A 20,273-nucleotide genomic window follows, 5' to 3' on the forward strand; every position below is an offset into this window, starting at 1 on the left:
TGGTGACACTACCAGCACCACTATCACCGCACAGGGGGGAAACACTGGTGACACTACCAGCACCACTATCACCCACCATGGTGACACTACCAGCACCACAATCACCCACCATGGTGACACTACCAGCACCACAATCACCCACCATGGTGACACTACCAGCACCACTATCACCCACCATGGTGACACTACCAGCACCACTATCACCCACCACAGGAAACACTGGTGACACTACCAGTTCCACTATCACCCACCATGGGAAACACTGGTGACACTACCAGCACCACTATCACCCACCATGGTGACACTACCAGCACCACTATCACCCACCATGGTGACACTACCAGCACCACTATCACCCACCATGGTGACACTACCAGCACCACTATCACCCACCATGGTGACACTACCAGCACCACTATCACCGCACAGGGGGGAAACACTGGTGACACTATCAGTGCCATTTTGAAAATTGAACATTTCCTAAATTACTGTTAATTGTTAGAATTGGGATGAGATAAAATTACCGCACTTCGTCATAAATTAATTTGTTATGGAATTATTCCTTATAATAAAATAAGCAACGTGTTCAAGAAAGTTCTCAGCTGTTATGTGTCATTATGAACTAAACAATCACTTGGTCTTCAGGAGGATGGACGGTGTTCCTCCGGAGAGACACAAGAGTTGTTCCTGCGGTGAGCTTCAGGAAAGACTGGGAGGCCTACAAGACTGGCTTCGGTAACGCCGCCACAGAGTATTGGTTAGGTAAGTGGAAATACTGAGTCTGCCAACAAAACTTTTTCTCGTTTTCAAAATATTTAAAAAACGGCATCTAATTGTTTTACTCACGTTTTAAATTAGGTTTCATACACGAAATTGAAATTGAAATAGAAATAAGTTTATTGAGGTAAAATACACACAAAGAGATGAGGTAGCTCAAGCTATTCTCACCCCGTTCACTGTTTTGAGAAAGTGTAAATACGATTATAAAACTTGATGTCATAATGTTTTAATAAAAGGTGATGTCATAATGTTTTAATAAAACGTGATGTCATTATGTTTTAATAAAACGTGATGTCATAATGTTTTAATGAAACGTGATGTCATTATGTTTTAATAAAACGTGATGTCATAATGTTTTAATGAAAAGTGATGTCATGTTTTAATAAAACGTGTTTTAAATGTTTTGACATAGGGTTTAGAGCAAATGTTTTTAAACGTTGATTTTAATTATTAATTATTGGAATTATTAGGTATAATTATCTTTATTACTTTTAGAAAAAAAGAGACAGACAGAGAGAAAAGGAGAGAGATGTAGAGGCACACAGAAAGAGAGAGGAGAGAAACAGAGGGACAGAGACAGAAGGAGATAGGAAATTAACAAAAAGATAGAGAGAGAGAGAGAGAGAGAGAGAGAGAGAGAGAGAGAGAGAGAGAGAGAGAGAGAGAGAGAGAGAGAGAGTGAAAGAGAGAGGGTGGGGGCAGAGACATTATAGGCAGAGGCAGAGAGGCACAGACGAGAGACGAGAGGCAGAGACGGGTGTGCAGGAGACTGGACGTGGGGCAGGGTGCCGTGCTGTAGCACTGGGAATGGGGGGGGGGGGTATCTTGAGATGATTTCGGGGCTTTAGTGTCCCCCGCGGCCCGGTCCTCGACCAGGCCTCCCCCCCCCCCCCAGGAAGCAGCCCGTGACAGCTGACTAACTCTCAGAAACCTATTTACTGCTAGGTAACAGGTGCATCAGGGTGAAAGAAACTCTGCCCATTGTTTCTCGCCGGCACTTGGGATCGAACCCAGGACCACAGGATTACGTGTACAGTGTTCTGTCCGCTCAGTCACTGGCTCTACCGGGGAACATTGGCTGGCTACACCCTTTGCCGGGGTTAAATCGCAAACAGTTTCTGACCTCAAGATGGCTCACAGTTTACTGGCAGAGCCTCCCATTCACACCAACAATGATGTTTACCTAATAGTACTTTAACCACACACACACACACACACTAGAGTCTCCCACACCGTGGGGACATAAAAACACCAACACACACACAAACATCCAAAACATACACACATAAACACACACAAACACACACCACACACTCAAATATACCAAACACAAACACACGAAACACAAATGCACATAATTAACACACATACACACACACACACACACACACACACACACACACACACACACACACACACACACACACACACACACACACACACACACACACACAAACTGGACTAAACTGGAAAAGGTTCAAAGGTTTGCCACCAGACTAGTACCCGAGCTGAGAGGTATGAGCTACTAGGAGACTACGGGAATTAAACCTCACTTCGCTGGAAGACAGAAGAGTTAGGGGGGACATGATCACCACACTCAAGATTCTGAAGGGAATTGATAGGGTAGATAAAGACAGGCTATTTAACACAAGGGGCACACGAACAAGGGAACACAGGTGGAAACTGAGTGCCCAAATGAGCCACAAAGATATTAGAAAGAACTTTTTTAGTGTCAGAGTGGTTGACAAATGGAATGCATTAGGAAGTGATGTGGTGGAGGCTGACTCCATACACAGTTTCAAGTGTAGATATGATAGAGCCCAATCAGCTAAGGAATCTGTACACCTGTTGATTGACGGTTAAAAGGTAGAACCAAAGAGCCAGAGCTCAACCCCCGCAAACACAACTAGGTGAGTACACACAGCACAAACCCTTCCTTGCCCCTGCACAATGCCCATCATAAAACCCAAATCCACCCTCTCCCTTTACACCAAGTATCCCCTGCTTTCCCTGCCCCTGGTCTTCTTCCTGCCCCCAGCAGGCCCAGGCGAGACCTAAACCCTCCATCCCCCACTCCACCTTCCCCCAAACCCCTGTCAACTACACCACAGGAGGGCGTGCCCTCTCCCCAAGCAATCCCTGCCCCCTCACCCCTAGGACTTCTTCCTGCCCCAAGCAGGCCTGAACAAGACCTAAACCCTCCATCCCCCACTCCACCTCCCTCTCAACCCCTGGCAACTACCTCACAGGAGGATGAGCCTACCCAAGTAGCAATGACCATGGAACAGCTTCCTACACTTATGGGGAGTGAGGGTAAAATTGAATATAAGAAAGTAAGCTTCAAGGTAATGTACTTAAGCATTGAGGGGATTACCAATAAAGCAAGTGAACTGGCAGAAAGGGTGCAAGAAGAAAACCCTGATGTAAAAGGACTCACAGAAACAAAATTGTCAGGAGTCATAACAGATGCTGTGTTTCCAAAGGATTACTATATAGTAAGGAAAGAAAGGGAAGGGAGAGGAGGTGGAGGAGTGGCCCTGCAGATAAGGAAGGACTGGACATTTGATGAGATGGAAATTCCAGACTGTGACGGGTTCAGAGATTACATAACAGGAACTATAACTATGGGTGGACCTAAGATAATAGTGGTAGTCATTTACAACCCTTCCCTAAATGACAGAAATCCTAGACAGGAGTTTGATAGGAACAACATGGCAACCATTAATATAATAGAGAGAGCAGCTTCAGTTGCCTGGAGACTCTCAAGACTCTTAATCATGGGCGATTTCAACCACGGAAAGATAGACTGAGATAATGGGGACCCACATGGTGGTGCAGATACGTGGAGAGGTAAACTCTTGGAAGAGACAACAAGGAACTTTCTCACCCAGCAAGTCAGGGAACCCACAAGTGTGAGAGGCAATGATGAACCAGCTAGACTCGACTTGATATTCACCCTGAATGAGTCGGAAATAAGGGAAGTCAAAGTTGAAGCCCCCATAGGAATGAGTGACCAAAGTGTACTGACTATTGAGTACTTGGTGGAGGTAGGGATAACCTATCCAAGGATTGGATCGGAGGGAAAAAGACTAAATTACCGAAGAAGAAAATATGACGAGATGAGGAACTTCCTGAGGGGAATACCATGGGAAACAAAACTTAGAGACAAGAATGTGCAGGACATGATGGATTTTGTCACCCGGAAGTGCCAGGAAGCTGCAGACAGGTTTATCCCCGTCCAAAAGGAGAAAACCGAAAAACAACAGAAAAACCCATGGTTCAACCAGGAATGCAAGGTAGCGAAGCAATTGAATAAAAGAACATGGAGAAAATACAGAAATAACAGAACACCAGAGAGCAAGGAGAGATACCAGAGGGCCAGAAATGAGTACTTCAGAGTGAGGAGGGAAGCAGAGAGACAGTTTGAAAATGACATAGCGAGTAAAGCCAAGACCCAACCAAAGTTGCTCACCAGTCACATCAGGAGGAAAACAGCAGTGAAGGAACAAGTGATGAAACTGAGAAAAGGGGAGAACAGATACACAGAGAATGACAAGAAGGTGTGTGAAGAACTCAACAAGAGATTCCAGGAGGTCTTCACAATAGAACAAGGAGAAGAACCCGCACTGAATGAGGAGGAGGCAAACCGTGGAGGAAGTTGACCTCACCAGTGATGAGGTCAAAAGGTGTCTGCTGGAGCTGGATGTGACAAAGGCTGTTGGGCCTGACAGAATCTCACCATGGATATTAAAGGAAGGTGCAGAAGCACTAAGTGTGCCACTCTCTATGGTGTATAATAGGTCACTGGAAACAGGAGACTTACCAGAAAGTTGGAAGACAGCTAACGTAGTCCCAATATACAAAAAGGGTGACAGGCAAGAGGCACTGAACTACAGGCCAGTTTCCCTAACTTGTATACCATGCAAGGTGCTGGATAAGATCGTGAGGAAAAGGCTCGTGGAGCATCTGGAGGGAAATAACTTTGTAACACACCACCAACATGGGTTCAGGGATGGTAAATCGTGCCTGACAGGTTTAATAGAACTCTATGACCAGGCAACAAAAATTAGGCAAGAAAGAGAAGGGTGGGCCGACTGCATTTTCCTGGACTGCCAAAAAGCCTTTGACACAGTACCCCATAAAAGGCTATTAAAAAAGTTGGAGCATCAGGCAGGAGTAAAAGGTAAGGTGCTCCAGTGGATAAGGGAGTACTTAAGCAACAGGAAACAGCGAGTAATGGTGAGGGAGCAGACATCAGAGTGGCGAGATGTCCCCAGCGGAGTACCACAGGGTTCAGTACTTGGACCCATCCAGTTTCTAATATATGTAAACGATCTTCCGGAGGGTATAGACTCGTTCCTCTCTATGTTTGTTGATGATGCAAAAATTATGAGAAGAATGAAGACGGATGAAGATAGACAGAGACTACAGGATGACCTGGACAAACTGGAGGAATGGTCTAGAAAATGGCTGCTAAAGTTCAACTCTGGAAAGTGTAAGGTAATGAAATTAAGCGACGGGAGCAGGAAGCTGAACACAAGGTATCATCTGGGAGGTGAAATCCTGCAAGAGTCAAATAGAAAGAAAGATCTGGGGGTTGATATCACACCGAACCTGTCCCCAGAGGCCCACATCAAAAGAATATCATCAGCGGCATATGCTAGACTGGCCAACATAAGAACTGCTTTTAGAAACTTGTGTACAGAATCGTTCAGGACCCTGTATACCATTTATGTAAGACCAATCCTGGAGTATGCAGCTCCAGCCTGGAGTCCATACCTAGTTAAACACAAGACAAAGTTAGAAAAGATCCAGAGGTATGCCACTAGGCTCGTCCCGGAACTGAGAGGAATGAGCTTCGACGAAAGGTTAAGGGAGCTTAATCTCGCATCCCTGGAAAATAGAAGTGTAAGGGGAGACATGATAACCACCTACAAAATTCTCAGGGGAATTGACAAGGTGGACAAAGACAAACTATTCAGCACTGGAGGGATACTAACAAGGGGACACAGGTGGAAACTTAGTACCCAGATGAGCCACAGAGACGTTAGAAAGAATTTGTTCAGTGTCAGAGTACTTAATAAATGGAATGCACTAGGAAGTGGTGTGGAGGAGGCTGACTCCATACACAGTTTCAAATGTAGTTTTGATAGAGCCCAGTAGGCTCAGGAATCTGTTCACCAGTTGATTGACAGTTGAGAGGCGGGACCAAAGAGCCAAAGCTCAACTCCCGCAAGCACAATTTGGTGAGTACACACACACACACTGATATTAGAAAAAACTTTTTTAGTGTCAGAGTGGTTGACAAATGGAATGCATTAGGAAGTGATGTGGTGGAGGCTGACTCCATACACAGTTTCAAGTGTAGATATGATAGAGCCCAATAGGCTCAGGAATCTGTACACCTGTTGATTGACCGTTGAGAGGCGGGACCAAAGAGCCAGAGCTCAACCCCCGCAAACACAACTAGGTGAGTACAACTAGGTGAATACACACACACACACTCAGAGTAGTTAACAAGTTCAAGTTCAAGTATGTTTATTGAGATAAGCAATAAATACATCTCAAAGGGATAGAGTAGCTTAGACTATTTCTACCCCTCTTAGTTAACAAGTGGAATGCATTAAGCAGTGAAGTGGTGGAGGCGGACTCCATACACAGTTTCAAATGTAGATATGATAGAGCCCAGTAGGCTCAGGAACCTGTACATTAGTTGATTGAGCGTTGAGAGGCGGGACAAAAGAGCCAGAGCTCCACCCCCGCAAGCACAGCTAGGTGAGTACAACTAGGTAGGTACACATACACGCACGCACACACACACACACACACACACACACACACACACACACACACACACACACACAACTTGAACTTGAACTTGAACTTGTTGTCAATGTTTGCAGATGACGCAAAATTAATGAGAAGAGTTGTGACAGACGAGGATTGTAGGATCCTCCAAGAGGACTTAAACAGGCTGCAGAGATGGTCAGGGAAATGGCTACTGGAGTTTAACACCAGTAAATGTAAAGTTATGGAAATGGGATCAGGTGACAGGAGATCAAAGGGACAGTACACAATGAAGGGGAACAGCCTACCTGTAACGATTCGAGAAAGAGACCTGGGAGTGGATGTGACACCTAATCTAACTCCTGAGGCACATATAAATAGGATAACGACAGCAGCGTACTCTACATTGGCGAAAATTAGAACTTCATTCAGAAACCTAAATGAGGAAGCTTTTAGGGCACTTTACACTGCCTACGTGAGACCCGTCTTAGAGTATGCCGCGCCATCATGGAGCCCCGACCTGAAGAAACACATAAAGAAACTGGAGAAGGTTCAGAGGTTTGCGACGAGGCTTGTCCCAGAGTTACGAGGGATGGGATATGAAGAGCGGCTGAAGGAACTGAACCTAACGACACTAGAGAAAAGAAGGGAGAGAGGAGATATGATAGGGACATATAAAATATTCAGGGGAATTGATAAAGTGGAAATAGATGAAATGTTCACACGTAATAATAACAGAACGAGGGGACATGGGTGGAAACTGGAAACTCAGATGAGTCACAGAGATGTTAGGAAGTTTTCTTTTAGCGTGAGAGTAGTAGAAAAATGGAATGCACTTGGGGAACAGGTTGTGGAAGCAAATACTATTCATACTTTTAAAACTAGGTATGATTGGGAAATGGGACAGGAGTCATTGCTGTAAACAACCGATAGCTAGAAAGGCGGGATCCAAGAGTCAATGCTCGATCCTGCAAGCACATATAGGTGAGTACATATAGGTGAGTACACACACACACACACATACACACACACACACACACACACACACACACACACACACACACACACACACACACACACACACACACACACACACACACACACACACACACACACACACACACACACACACACACACACACACACACACACACACACACACACACACACGACGAAGGAGGAGAGAGCCAGGGCAGCAGAGGCAAGGAGGAAGCGCAGGGAGAGAGGAGCAAACCAGGAAATCACAGCCCCCAACACAACAGTCCCAGAGACAAGAGGGGAACCCAAAACCAGCATCCCAGCAACACCAGAGGGGAGGGCAACACCACCACCCCCCTCTGCATAGAAACCCTCCCTTCCCCTCACCCTACCTGCCCCCACCCCCCCCCCCTCCCTCCCCCCCACCCCATTCTGACCCTGACACCCCTTCCCCATTCCCATCATGTCCCTCCTCCCACCTTTTTCCCTCTGTCCCCCCTCCCCCTTCATCCCAGACCCTCCCTATCCCTCCTCCCCCCTCACTGCGTATCCTCCATGCCCCCCCTACCTCCTTAACCCACACCCTACCTGTCCCCTCCTTCCCTTCAACCCCCACCCCCCACCCCAAAATCCTCTGAGACCCTGCAAGCCACCTCACAGATCCTCTCACCCACGGAACAGCTTCCCACACCAGCAGAATGCTTGCCAAGAAAGGGACATGAAAATGAACAGAAGAAAGTGAGCTTCAAGGCGATGTACACTAACATAGACGGGATTTCAAATAAAACAAGTGAACTTGGAGAATGGGCACTAGAAGAAAACCCAGACATAATAGCACTCACAGAAACAAAGTTAACGAAAATCATAACAAATGCAGTGTTTCCACAGGGCTACTATGTAGTGAGGAAAGAGAGAGAAGGGAGAGGAGGAGGTGGTGTAGCTCTGCTACTAAGAGAAGGTTGGAGTTTCGAAGAGATGGTAATTCAGAACTGTGAAGGTTTCATTGACTACATTTCAGGCACCATAGCAACTGGAGGACAGAAAATTATAATAGTAGTCATATATAACCCCCCACCAAATGACAGAAGACCCAGACAGGAATATGATAGAAACAACTTGGCCACCATCAATATAATAGAGAGAGCAGCTTCTGTGGCTAGCAGGAACGGATCCAGACTTCTAATCATGGGAGATTTCAACTATGGGAAGATAGATTGGGGGAACAGAGACCAACATGGAGGCCCAGACACATGGAGAACTAAGCTGCTGGATGTGGCAACAAGAAACTTTCTAAGTCAACACGTCAAGGGACCGACAAGAATGAGAGGAGGGGATGAACCAGCCTTGCTTGATCTGATATTTACCCTAAATGAGTCGGATATAAGGGAAGTTAAGTTGGAAGTCCCCTTGGGAATGAGTGATCACAGTGTATTGAGCTTTGAGTACTTGGTTGAGCTGGGAATTATCACCCCCAAAAAAGAACTGGGAACCAAAGGGCTGGTGTACCGAAAGGGAAATTATGAGGAAATGAATAAATTTCTATGGGATATACATTGGGACACAGAACTCGGAACCAAGTCCGTTCAAGACATGATGGACTATGTCACCCAAAAATGTCAGGAGGCTGTAAGCAGGTTTGTCCCAGCCCGACAGGAAAAAACAGAGAAGCAAAGGAAGAATCTGTGGTTTAATAAGGAATGTATGAAAGCAAAGGAGCAAAACAAAAGGGCATGGAGGAACTTCCGTAATAACAGAACACCAGAAAGTAGAGAGAGATACCAGAGAACCAGGAACGAGTATGTCAGTGTGAGAAGAGCAGCTGAGAAAAGGTATGAAAATGATATAGCTAATAAAGCCAAGACCGAACCCAAGCTACTACACAGTCACATCAGGAGGAAGACAACAGTGAAGGAACAGGTGATGAAACTTAGGGTGGGCGAGGGCAGGTACACAGAGAATGACAAAGAGGTGTGTGAAGAACTCAACAAAAGGTTCCAGGAGGTCTTTACAATAGAACAGGGAGATGTCGCGGCGCTAGAAGAGGTAGCAGCAAACCAGGTGACCTTGGATAGGTTCGAAATTACAAGAGATGAGGTCAAGAAGCACCTATTGGAGCTGGATGTGAGAAAAGCTGTTGGGCCGGATGGAATCTCGCCATGGGTATTGAAAGAGTGTGCAGGAGCACTTTGCCTACCACTCTCCATAGTGTATAGTAGGTCACTGGAAACGGGGGACCTACCAGAAATATGGAAGACTGCTAATGTAGTACCAATATACAAAAAGGGTGACAGACAAGAGGCACTGAACTACAGGCCAGTGTCCTTAACTTGTATACCATGCAAGGTGATGGAGAAGATTGTGAGAAAAAACCTAGTAACACATCTGGAGAGAAGAGACTTCGTGACAACCCATCAACATGGGTTCAGGGAGGGTAAATCTTGCCTTACAGGATTGATAGAATTCTACGATCAGGTGACAAAGATTAAACAAGAAAGAGAAGGGTGGGCGGACTGCATTTTTTTGGACTGTCGGAAAGCCTTTGACACAGTACTCCATAAAAGGTTGATGCATAAGCTGGAGAAACAGGTAGGAGTAACTGGTAGGGCGCTCCAGTGGATAAGGGAGTACCTAAACAATAGGAAGCAGAGAAATACAGTGAGGGGTGAGACCTCAGACTGGCGTGAAGTCACCAGTGGAGTCCCACAGGGCTCTGTACTTGGACCTATCCAGTTTCTGATATACGTAAATGATCTCCCAGAGGGTATAGACTCATTCCTCTCAATGTTTGCTGACGACGCCAAAATTATGAGAAGGATTAAGACAGAGGAGGACAGCTTGAGGCTTCAAGAAGACCTGGACAAGTTGCAGGAATTCTCGAACAAATGGCTGTTAGAGTTTAATCCAAGCAAATGTAATGAAGATAGGGGTAGGACGCAGGAGACCAGATACAAGGTATCACTTGGGAGATGAAATACTTCAAGAGTCCGAGAGAGAGAAAGACCTGGGGGTTGATATCAAGCCAGACCTGTCCCCTGATGCTCACATCAAGAGGATAACAGCAGCAGCATATGCCAGGTTGGCTAACATAAGAACGGCCTTTAGAAACTTGTGTAAGTAATCTTTCAGAACATTATATACCACATATGTCAGACCAATCCTGGAGTATGCGGCACCAGCATGGAGTCCATATCTAGTCAAGGATAAGACTAAACTGGAAAAGGTTCAAAGGTTTGCCACCAGACTAGTACCCGAGCTGAGAGGTATGAGCTACGAGGAGAGACTACGGGAATTAAACCTCACTTCGTTGGAAGACAGAAGAGTTAGGGGGGGACATGATCACCACATTCAAGATCCTCAAGGGAATTGACAGGGTTGATAAAGACAGGCTGTTTAACACAAGGGGCACACGCACTAGGGGACACAGGTGGAAATTGAGTGCCCAAATGAGCCACAGAGATATTAGAAAGAACTTTTTTAGTGTCAGAGTGGTTGACAAATGGAATGCATTAGGAAGTGATGTGGTGGAGGCTGATTCCATACACAGTTTCAAGTGTAGATATGATAGAGCCCAATAGGCTCAGGAACCTGTACACCTGTTGACTGACAGTTGAGAGGCGGGACTAAAGAGCCAGAGCTCAATCCCCACAAGAACAACTAGGTGAGTACACACACACACACACACCAAACAAACACACACATACAAAACATATACATACCAAACACACACCAAACCACAAACATCCCACACACACATACTCCGACAAATACACAAACATAACAAGTACACACACTCCACACAGAAAAACATTTCAAACACACACACATACACATACTAAACACATATATATACACAGACAAACACACACACACACACCAAACACACTAATGTCAAACGCAAACACGTGCAAACAAACACACAAACACAAACACAGAAAACACACATAAACATTCCAAACACATACACACATACTAAACACACACAAAAACACACATACACGCACATTAAGTATATGTTTGTAATTTCAGTTAGAGACATTAAAACGTCTTTAGTACTTCTGCTAAAAAATTATATGATTTAATTGACTGAAATCAACGTAATTTCATATGTTAAAAAGATGAATTTATATAGTTACAGTGTCACCTTTCTGCTACCAAATAAAAACGTCAGAAAATATTTTGTGTTTATTGGGTGCTCTCTTCCCACCTGAAGTCTCCTGAAGCCTCACTCACTCATTCTCACTCATTCTCACTCAATCGTTCAATGTCATTTACACACTCATTTATTCTCACATACATTTATTCACTTACCTCTCAGCAAACATTTATCTCGTTTTCAAAACGTTTGAGAATTATATTTTATTGTTTTAATTATGTTTTATATTCAGTTTTATTTACGTTTTTAGAGAATTTGTAAAAACTATAATAAATGTGAGGCCATAATATGTTAATAACACTATTTTTATGTTATCATATAACGTTTTAGAGCAAAGGTTTTTAAACATTAATTGTAATTGTTGGAAATTTCCAACACTGATACATTACTATTGTATCATAATACATTAATATTGTATCATAATACATCATTATTGTATGCTAAATACAGTAACTATTAACTCTACTAACCGGAGTTTTAACACAAATTAATATTTCTTTAACTGAGCATTTATTGCTAACATTCTCACGACATCGAGAGGCAGGATTGCGTCAGATAATGTCTATCTAAACATATTTATTACCAATATGTTAGAGAATTGAATATGGTTCTCTACTTTTATCAGTATACTGTATAATAATTAGTTACTGATAATATAACTCCTAATGATCCAATAACCGAGAGTTATTAACTAAGATTATCACTAAATAACAGTTTTATCTGTTACATACGAACGCCATGAAAATGTTTCCCATTTCTCGTTAATAAGGAAACGGTGCTTAATCAACACTATCTAGCGAGAATATAAACAATATAGTTCCCTACAATTGCAACCCTATTCTTTTAGAGCATTACTTCAATAATTACACGGAAAAGAATTCTCCGTGATTACTAAATTCTATTGTGAATGTGAGGAGGGGTTTGAGAGAGACACGAGCGGCGAGCCGCCATTGGTCCTCACGTGTTCGACCAGCGATTAGGAAGGGAAGACGCGAGGTAGTGTGACTGAAGAGTTTCCTTCATTAATTATGTTACAACTCCACCAATAGTCACCAGTTACCTCCCCACGTGTTCTACAGTGCCCCGCCAGTTAATAACGCGTCAACAATTGAAGTCACGGCCCGTAATTACGCGTACACAGCAGTGGACGCCTGGGAATGGCAGACGCGGTTTCGGCAGACCTTAGTATTTGATACGCTCATGTTAAGTATACCATTCTCGTTTGATGCATCGTCCTAGATTGTATATTTGTGAGTAGTCTGTCGTAACGAAGCAAGATCAACAAAAATACAACGTTAGTTGATTTTCGTCATTTATTTCAATTTCAATGAATACTTGAAATAATTTATAGCCAAATACAATACTACTTAATTTTCCCTGATTGAAGCGTGTAGACGAGGAGTTAACAAGTTGTCTCTCATCACTCATGATAATTTCCACGGGTTTCTTCCTTATTGGGAGCATGTGGTCACGAGGACGAGTCACGGAACGGAATTACAGAAGTCGTCTTACAGCTAAGACACCCTCTTTCATATAACTTTAGTTAAGATTATTAGTAATTTCTATATAAATTCACATATAGGATTTTTACAGTGAATAATTTAATGCCAGAATTTATGGCTTAGTGTTTAATGTGTTTTGCTCCTATTATTGCTCAATAATTCATAATTTTTAATGTATTCATTATTTGAGGTATCATATCTTTGAATCTATATTAGTTTAGATTTGCTATGTTACTAACTCAACAATGAACTGGTGACGAACCACACTGGTTCCTAGATATATATGAACTTCTAGAAATAACCCCCCCCCCCAATGTTGATATATGAGACTTTCACTTTAATTAATTAATAATACAGTCTATTCATTATTTTCAAGTGATTGTTAAGTTAATTATTGTACATAGGCACTGGTTCTATAGTGTCAATCTAATAATCACTTTAGTTTGTTTTCCCTCTTTTCTCAAAAGTGGGAGGTCCTTCGATTTATGTCAAACATAATAATCAAATAATTTAATATCTGAGTTAAAGCCCCAGATACCCAACAGTAATTATTAATTACTAGAATTATAAGGTATAATTATCTCTGATGCATTTAAAGAGACAGAAAGAGAGACACAAAGAGAAAGAAAGGAAAAAACAGAAGGAGAGAGACAACCAGAGAGATAAGAGAGGATAATAGGGGAGTGAGAGAAGGAGAGAAACAAAGAGACACTGGCAAATTGACAGAGAGAGAGAGAGAGAGAGAGAGAGAGAGAGAGAGAGAGAGAGAGAGAGAGAGAGAGAGAGAGAGAGAGAGAGAGAGAGAGAGAGAGAGAGAGAGAGAGAGAGAGAGAGAGAGAGAGAGAAAGAAAGAGAAAGAGAGAGAGTGAAGCAGATATAGAAGAGAGAGGAGAGAGAGACAGAAGGAGAGTAACAAAAAGAGGAGAGACCGAGAAAAGAGAAGCAGATAGGTGAGAGACTTACAGAGAAGGAAAGAGACAGTCATAGAGAACATGAGAGAAAGACAGGAGAGAGAGAGAATGAGAGAGAGAGTGCGGATGAGTGAGACAGAGATTGCGAGTGGAGATAGAGACAGACTCAGAGAGAGAGATAAAAAGAGAGATTGGAGAGATACAGAAAGAGGAGAGAGAGCAACAGAAGCAGTGAATGAGAGAGAGCAACAGAAGCAGAGAATGAGAGAGAAACAGAGAGAAGAGAGACATAAGAGAGAGACAGAGAGATACATATAGAGAAGGATAGAGAAAGAGAGATAAATGGAGGAGAGAGTCAGAGAGGGAATAGAAACAGAGAGGAGAGGAATATAGAGAGGAGTGACAGAGAATGATAGAGACATATATAGGAGACAGAGGAGATACAGTGACAAGTGAGGAACTGAAGAGAGACAGAGAGAAAGATAGAGTCGGAGATAGACAGAGAAATGATTGACACAGAGACAATAGAGAAGGAGAAAGGAGTGACAAAGAGAGAGAGAGAGAGAGAGAGAGAGAGAGAGAGAGAGAGAGAGAGAGAGAGAGAGAGAGAGAGAGAGAGAGAGAGAGAGAGAGAGAGAGAGAGAGAGAGAGAGAGAGAGAGAGCGAGAGAGAGAGAGAGAGAGAGAGAGAGAGAGAGAGAGAGAGAGAGAGAGAGAGAGAGAGAGAGAGAGAGAGAGAGAGAGAGAGAGAGAGAGAGAGAGAGAGAGAGAGAGAGAGAGTGGTAGAGAGAAAGAGGGGGGGGGGGACACAGTGAAAGACAAAGAGAAATGCAGAAAGACATACATATACAGAGGGGGAGACACAGTGAAAAAGACAGAGAGATGGACAGACAGACAGATACAGAGTAGTAGAGAGACAGAAGGGGAGAGACACAATGAAAGATACAGGCTACACTACACCAGGCTACTACACCACGCTACTTAACCAGACTACTACACTGTAACACGGGGGGGGGAGGGGTATCGGCTCTTCCTTTCAATCTACCTTCACCCTTACCCGCCTGTATTCAATTTTCTTCAACTTAATACGAAAGGATCCCCGAGTTACTTTCTCCGAATCCGCGCCACGTGGTCTTAGCTGCTCGATCAACTAAGATTCTACAGACCCCGTGACGTGGTACTACACACCCTAGCACACTCAAAGATCTCCTTCTGCTGCCACCACCAGACCATTAACCAAAACGACAATTAATCGGGGTCTGGACCGATTAATCAATCATTAAAGCCTTGGGGCTTGATCCCCAAATTACTTGGAAAAGGAGGGATGAATCTACGTTAAGTGTGGGGGAATTATAGCAAACAAAGAGATAAATGATCTCTTAAACTTTGCTAGGCTTGCAGCCCAACTAAAATTTCAGACTCATGGAGACCACGTGACAAGGACGTGCAACACAGAAATGAAAATAATAAAATACAAATAACAAGCTAATTATTTATTTATGCAAAATCTAAACAACAACTAAATGAAATATCACTCCCTATACCTGAACACTCCTTATCGAGGCATGAAATGAACTATTTACCTATACAAAACTGTAACAACTATACCTCCTAATGAGACCAGCTGATGTTATACCACGGTGAGGTGAGGTGAGGTGAGGGTGGATGACCTCTCCCGTTGTTGCCCGAGACCACACTGATTCTACCTCGTTCTCCTCACCTCTGAGGCAAGAAGGGTATTCAACAATGAACTGGTGACGAACCACACTGGTTCCTAGATATATATGAACTTCTAGAAATAACCCCCCCCCCCAATGTTGATATATGAGACTTTCACTTTAATTAATTAATAATACAGTCTATTCATTATTTTCAAGTGATTGTTAAGTTAATTATTGTACATAGGCACTGGTTCTATAGTGTCAATCTAATAATCACTTTAGTTTGTTTTCCCTCTTTTCTCAAAAGTGGGAGGTCCTTCGATTTATGTCAAACATAATAATCAAATAATTTAATATCTGAGTTAAAGCCCCAGATACCCAACAGTAATTATTAATTACTAGAATTATAAGGTATAATTATCTCTGATGCATTTAAAGAGACAGAAAGAGAGACACAAAGAGAAAGAAAGGAAAAAACAGAAGGAGAGAGACAACCAGAGAGATAAGAGAGGATAATAGGGGAGTGAGAGAAGGAGAGAAACAAAGAGACACTGGCAAATTGACAGAGAGAGAGAGAGAGAGAGAGAGAGAGAGAGAGAGAGAGAGAGAGAGAGAGAGAGAGAGAGAGAGAGAGAGAGAGAGAGAGAGAGAGAGAGAGAGAGAGAGAGAGAGAGAGAGAGAGAGAGAGAGAAAGAAAGAGAAAGAGAGAGAGTGAAGCAGATATAGAAGAGAGAGGAGAGAGAGACAGAAGGAGAGTAACAAAAAGAGGAGAGACCGAGAAAAGAGAAGCAGATAGGTGAGAGACTTACAGAGAAGGAAAGAGACAGTCATAGAGAACATGAGAGAAAGACAGGAGAGAGAGAGAATGAGAGAGAGAGTGCGGATGAGTGAGACAGAGATTGCGAGTGGAGATAGAGACAGACTCAGAGAGAGAGATAAAAAGAGAGATTGGAGAGATACAGAAAGAGGAGAGAGAGCAACAGAAGCAGTGAATGAGAGAGAGCAACAGAAGCAGAGAATGAGAGAGAAACAGAGAGAAGAGAGACATAAAGAGAGAGACAGAGAGATACATATAGAGAAGGATAGAGAAAGAGAGATAAATGGAGGAGAGAGTCAGAGAGGGAATAGAAACAGAGAGGAGAGGAATATAGAGAGGAGTGACAGAGAATGATAGAGACATATATAGGAGACAGAGGAGATACAGTGACAAGTGAGGAACTGAAGAGAGACAGAGAGAAAGATAGAGTCGGAGATAGACAGAGAAATGATTGACACAGAGACAATAGAGAAGGAGAAAGGAGTGACAAAGAGAGAGAGAGAGAGAGAGAGAGAGAGAGAGAGAGAGAGAGAGAGAGAGAGAGAGAGAGAGAGAGAGAGAGAGAGAGAGAGAGAGAGAGAGAGAGAGAGAGAGAGAGAGCGAGAGAGAGAGAGAGAGAGAGAGAGAGAGAGAGAGAGAGAGAGAGAGAGAGAGAGAGAGAGAGAGAGAGAGAGAGAGAGAGAGAGAGAGAGAGAGAGAGAGAGAGAGAGAGAGAGAGAGTGGTAGAGAGAAAGAGGGGGGGGGGGGACACAGTGAAAGACAAAGAGAAATGCAGAAAGACATACATATACAGAGGGGGAGACACAGTGAAAAAGACAGAGAGATGGACAGACAGACAGATACAGAGTAGTAGAGAGACAGAAGGGGAGAGACACAATGAAAGATACAGGCTACACTACACCAGGCTACTACACCACGCTACTTAACCAGACTACTACACTGTAACACGGGGGGGGGAGGGGTATCGGCTCTTCCTTTCAATCTACCTTCACCCTTACCCGCCTGTATTCAATTTTCTTCAACTTAATACGAAAGGATCCCCGAGTTACTTTCTCCGAATCCGCGCCACGTGGTCTTAGCTGCTCGATCAACTAAGATTCTACAGACCCCGTGACGTGGTACTACACACCCTAGCACACTCAAAGATCTCCTTCTGCTGCCACCACCAGACCATTAACCAAAACGACAATTAATCGGGGTCTGGACCGATTAATCAATCATTAAAGCCTTGGGGCTTGATCCCCAAATTACTTGGAAAAGGAGGGATGAATCTACGTTAAGTGTGGGGGAATTATAGCAAACAAAGAGATAAATGATCTCTTAAACTTTGCTAGGCTTGCAGCCCAACTAAAATTTCAGACTCATGGAGACCACGTGACAAGGACGTGCAACACAGAAATGAAAATAATAAAATACAAATAACAAGCTAATTATTTATTTATGCAAAATCTAAACAACAACTAAATGAAATATCACTCCCTATACCTGAACACTCCTTATCGAGGCATGAAATGAACTATTTACCTATACAAAACTGTAACAACTATACCTCCTAATGAGACCAGCTGATGTTATACCACGGTGAGGTGAGGTGAGGTGAGGGTGGATGACCTCTCCCGTTGTTGCCCGAGACCACACTGATTCTACCTCGTTCTCCTCACCTCTGAGGCAAGAAGGGTATTCCTAAACCAGGTTACTAGTTTACTAAGCAGGGTTTAAATTCAACAACTAATCTCTGTTGTACTGAACAACCCAGATGGTTGAACTCTTATAAACTGATGGTAATCGTACAGACATCTTAAGGAAAGGCTATTTCCAATTACAATATGGCTATTTGACCTTTTAGAATTACTAAATTATGGAGATTGTGGTGACCTCCTTGACCTAGGGTCGTCAAGATGCATCCTCATCAGGGGCTAGTCCTCTGCTAGTGACGTCACTGACAGTGACTTACTCATTATTCCGACAATTGAGAATACTCTTGATACATGAACAGATATATTATTGACTACAATTTGAATGAAGACTTGAATTTCTATAAATTACTGAATTCTATTAAATAATTCATATATGTTGCTTTAGACATAGGCGATGGACATTTTGTAATCTTAACAGCTAATCCCAGGAGGGCTGACCTATGCTCCCGATTCAGGTCGAGTACTGTCCGACTCCAACATTCAAAATCCCCATGTCTATGAGAATCTATACTGAATAATTCCCTACAACAAACTTAGTTTGTTAAACCACCACGCCACTTCACCAGGCTACTACACCACGCTACTACACCACACCACTATTCTAGGATACTGCACAACACCAGGCTAATACACCAAGCCACTACACCATGCCACTACATCAGGCCACTACACCACGCCACTACACCACACCACTACACCACGCTACTACATCACACCAATACACCAGGCTACAACACCACTCCACTACACCAGGCTACTACACCACCCAACCCGTTCCCGCACTTGCTTATAGTCAATATCTTGCTTATGAATAAGTGCATATGTGAATATTTGAGTTTACCTTGAAAAGCTGAATAAAAAACCACAACCTAACCCAACCTTCTTAGTATGTTAAGATATTACAATTAATGCTGAACCTATACCTAAATTGATATTTTAGTTTTATAAATATAATAAAACAAAACTAAAATATTTAAATAAATTGTAAAGTAACTCAGGATATTGTCAAATTTTGTATAAAATCTCTATTGTTTAATAAAACTCAGAGGAAAAGTTAGTGCCTTGAAAAAATATGGCTTGTAATATGTCACACATGTACTTATTTATGAGAAATAGTGACAATAAGCAATAAGTAATATGTGCTGTCTGGTGAGAGAGCGGGTTCCACTACACGACGCTACTAAACCACGCCACACCACACCACGCCACTGCACCAGGCTACCACACCACTACACCATGCTACTACACCACTACACCATGCTACTACACCAGGCCATTACACCAGGCTACTACACCATGCTACTACACCAGGATACTAAACAATGCCAATACATAAGGCTACTACACCACACCACTACATCACGCCACTACACCAGACTATTACACCAGGCTACTACACCATGCCACTACACAATGCCACTATAGCACACTACTACACCATGCCCCTACACCAAGGAACTACACCACACCATTACACCATGCCACTACAACAGGCTACTACACCAGGCTGCTACACCACACCACTACACCAGGCTACTACACCACGACAATACACCAGGCTACTACACCATGCCACTGCACACCGCCACTACACCCCAACTCTACACCACACCACTACACCAGGCTACTACACCAGGCTACTACACCAGGCTGCTACACCATGCCACTGCACCAGGCTACTACACCAGGCTGCTACACCACACCACTACACGAGGCTACTACTCCACGGCAATACACCAGGCTACTACACCATGCCACTACACACCGCCACTACACCCCACCACTACACAACACCACTACACTAGGCTACTACACCACACTACTACACCAGACTACTACACTGTAACACTGGGAGAGGGGTATCGGCTCTTCCTTAGACTCTATCTTCACCCTTACCCGCCCGTATTCTATTTTCTTCAACTTAGTACGAAGGGATCCCCGAGTTACTTTCGCCGAATCTGTGCCACGTGGTCTTAGCCGCTCGATCA

General features: G+C 43.4%; 1 protein-coding gene across 1 annotated transcript in view; it reads left to right on the forward strand.

Moving 5' to 3' along the window:
- The window catches only part of LOC123772633 (fibroleukin), a 337,231-nt gene that overhangs the window by 244,326 nt on the left and 72,632 nt on the right, over positions 1–20,273 (forward strand). The window contains exon 6 of the mRNA XM_069303387.1: positions 646–762. Within this exon, the coding sequence (XP_069159488.1) occupies positions 646–762 (117 nt within the window). The remainder of the gene's footprint in view (positions 1–645; positions 763–20,273) is intronic.

Source organism: Procambarus clarkii, chromosome 50 (assembly GCF_040958095.1).
Source record: "Procambarus clarkii isolate CNS0578487 chromosome 50, FALCON_Pclarkii_2.0, whole genome shotgun sequence".
Classification (NCBI taxonomy): Eukaryota; Metazoa; Arthropoda; class Malacostraca; order Decapoda; family Cambaridae; genus Procambarus; species Procambarus clarkii.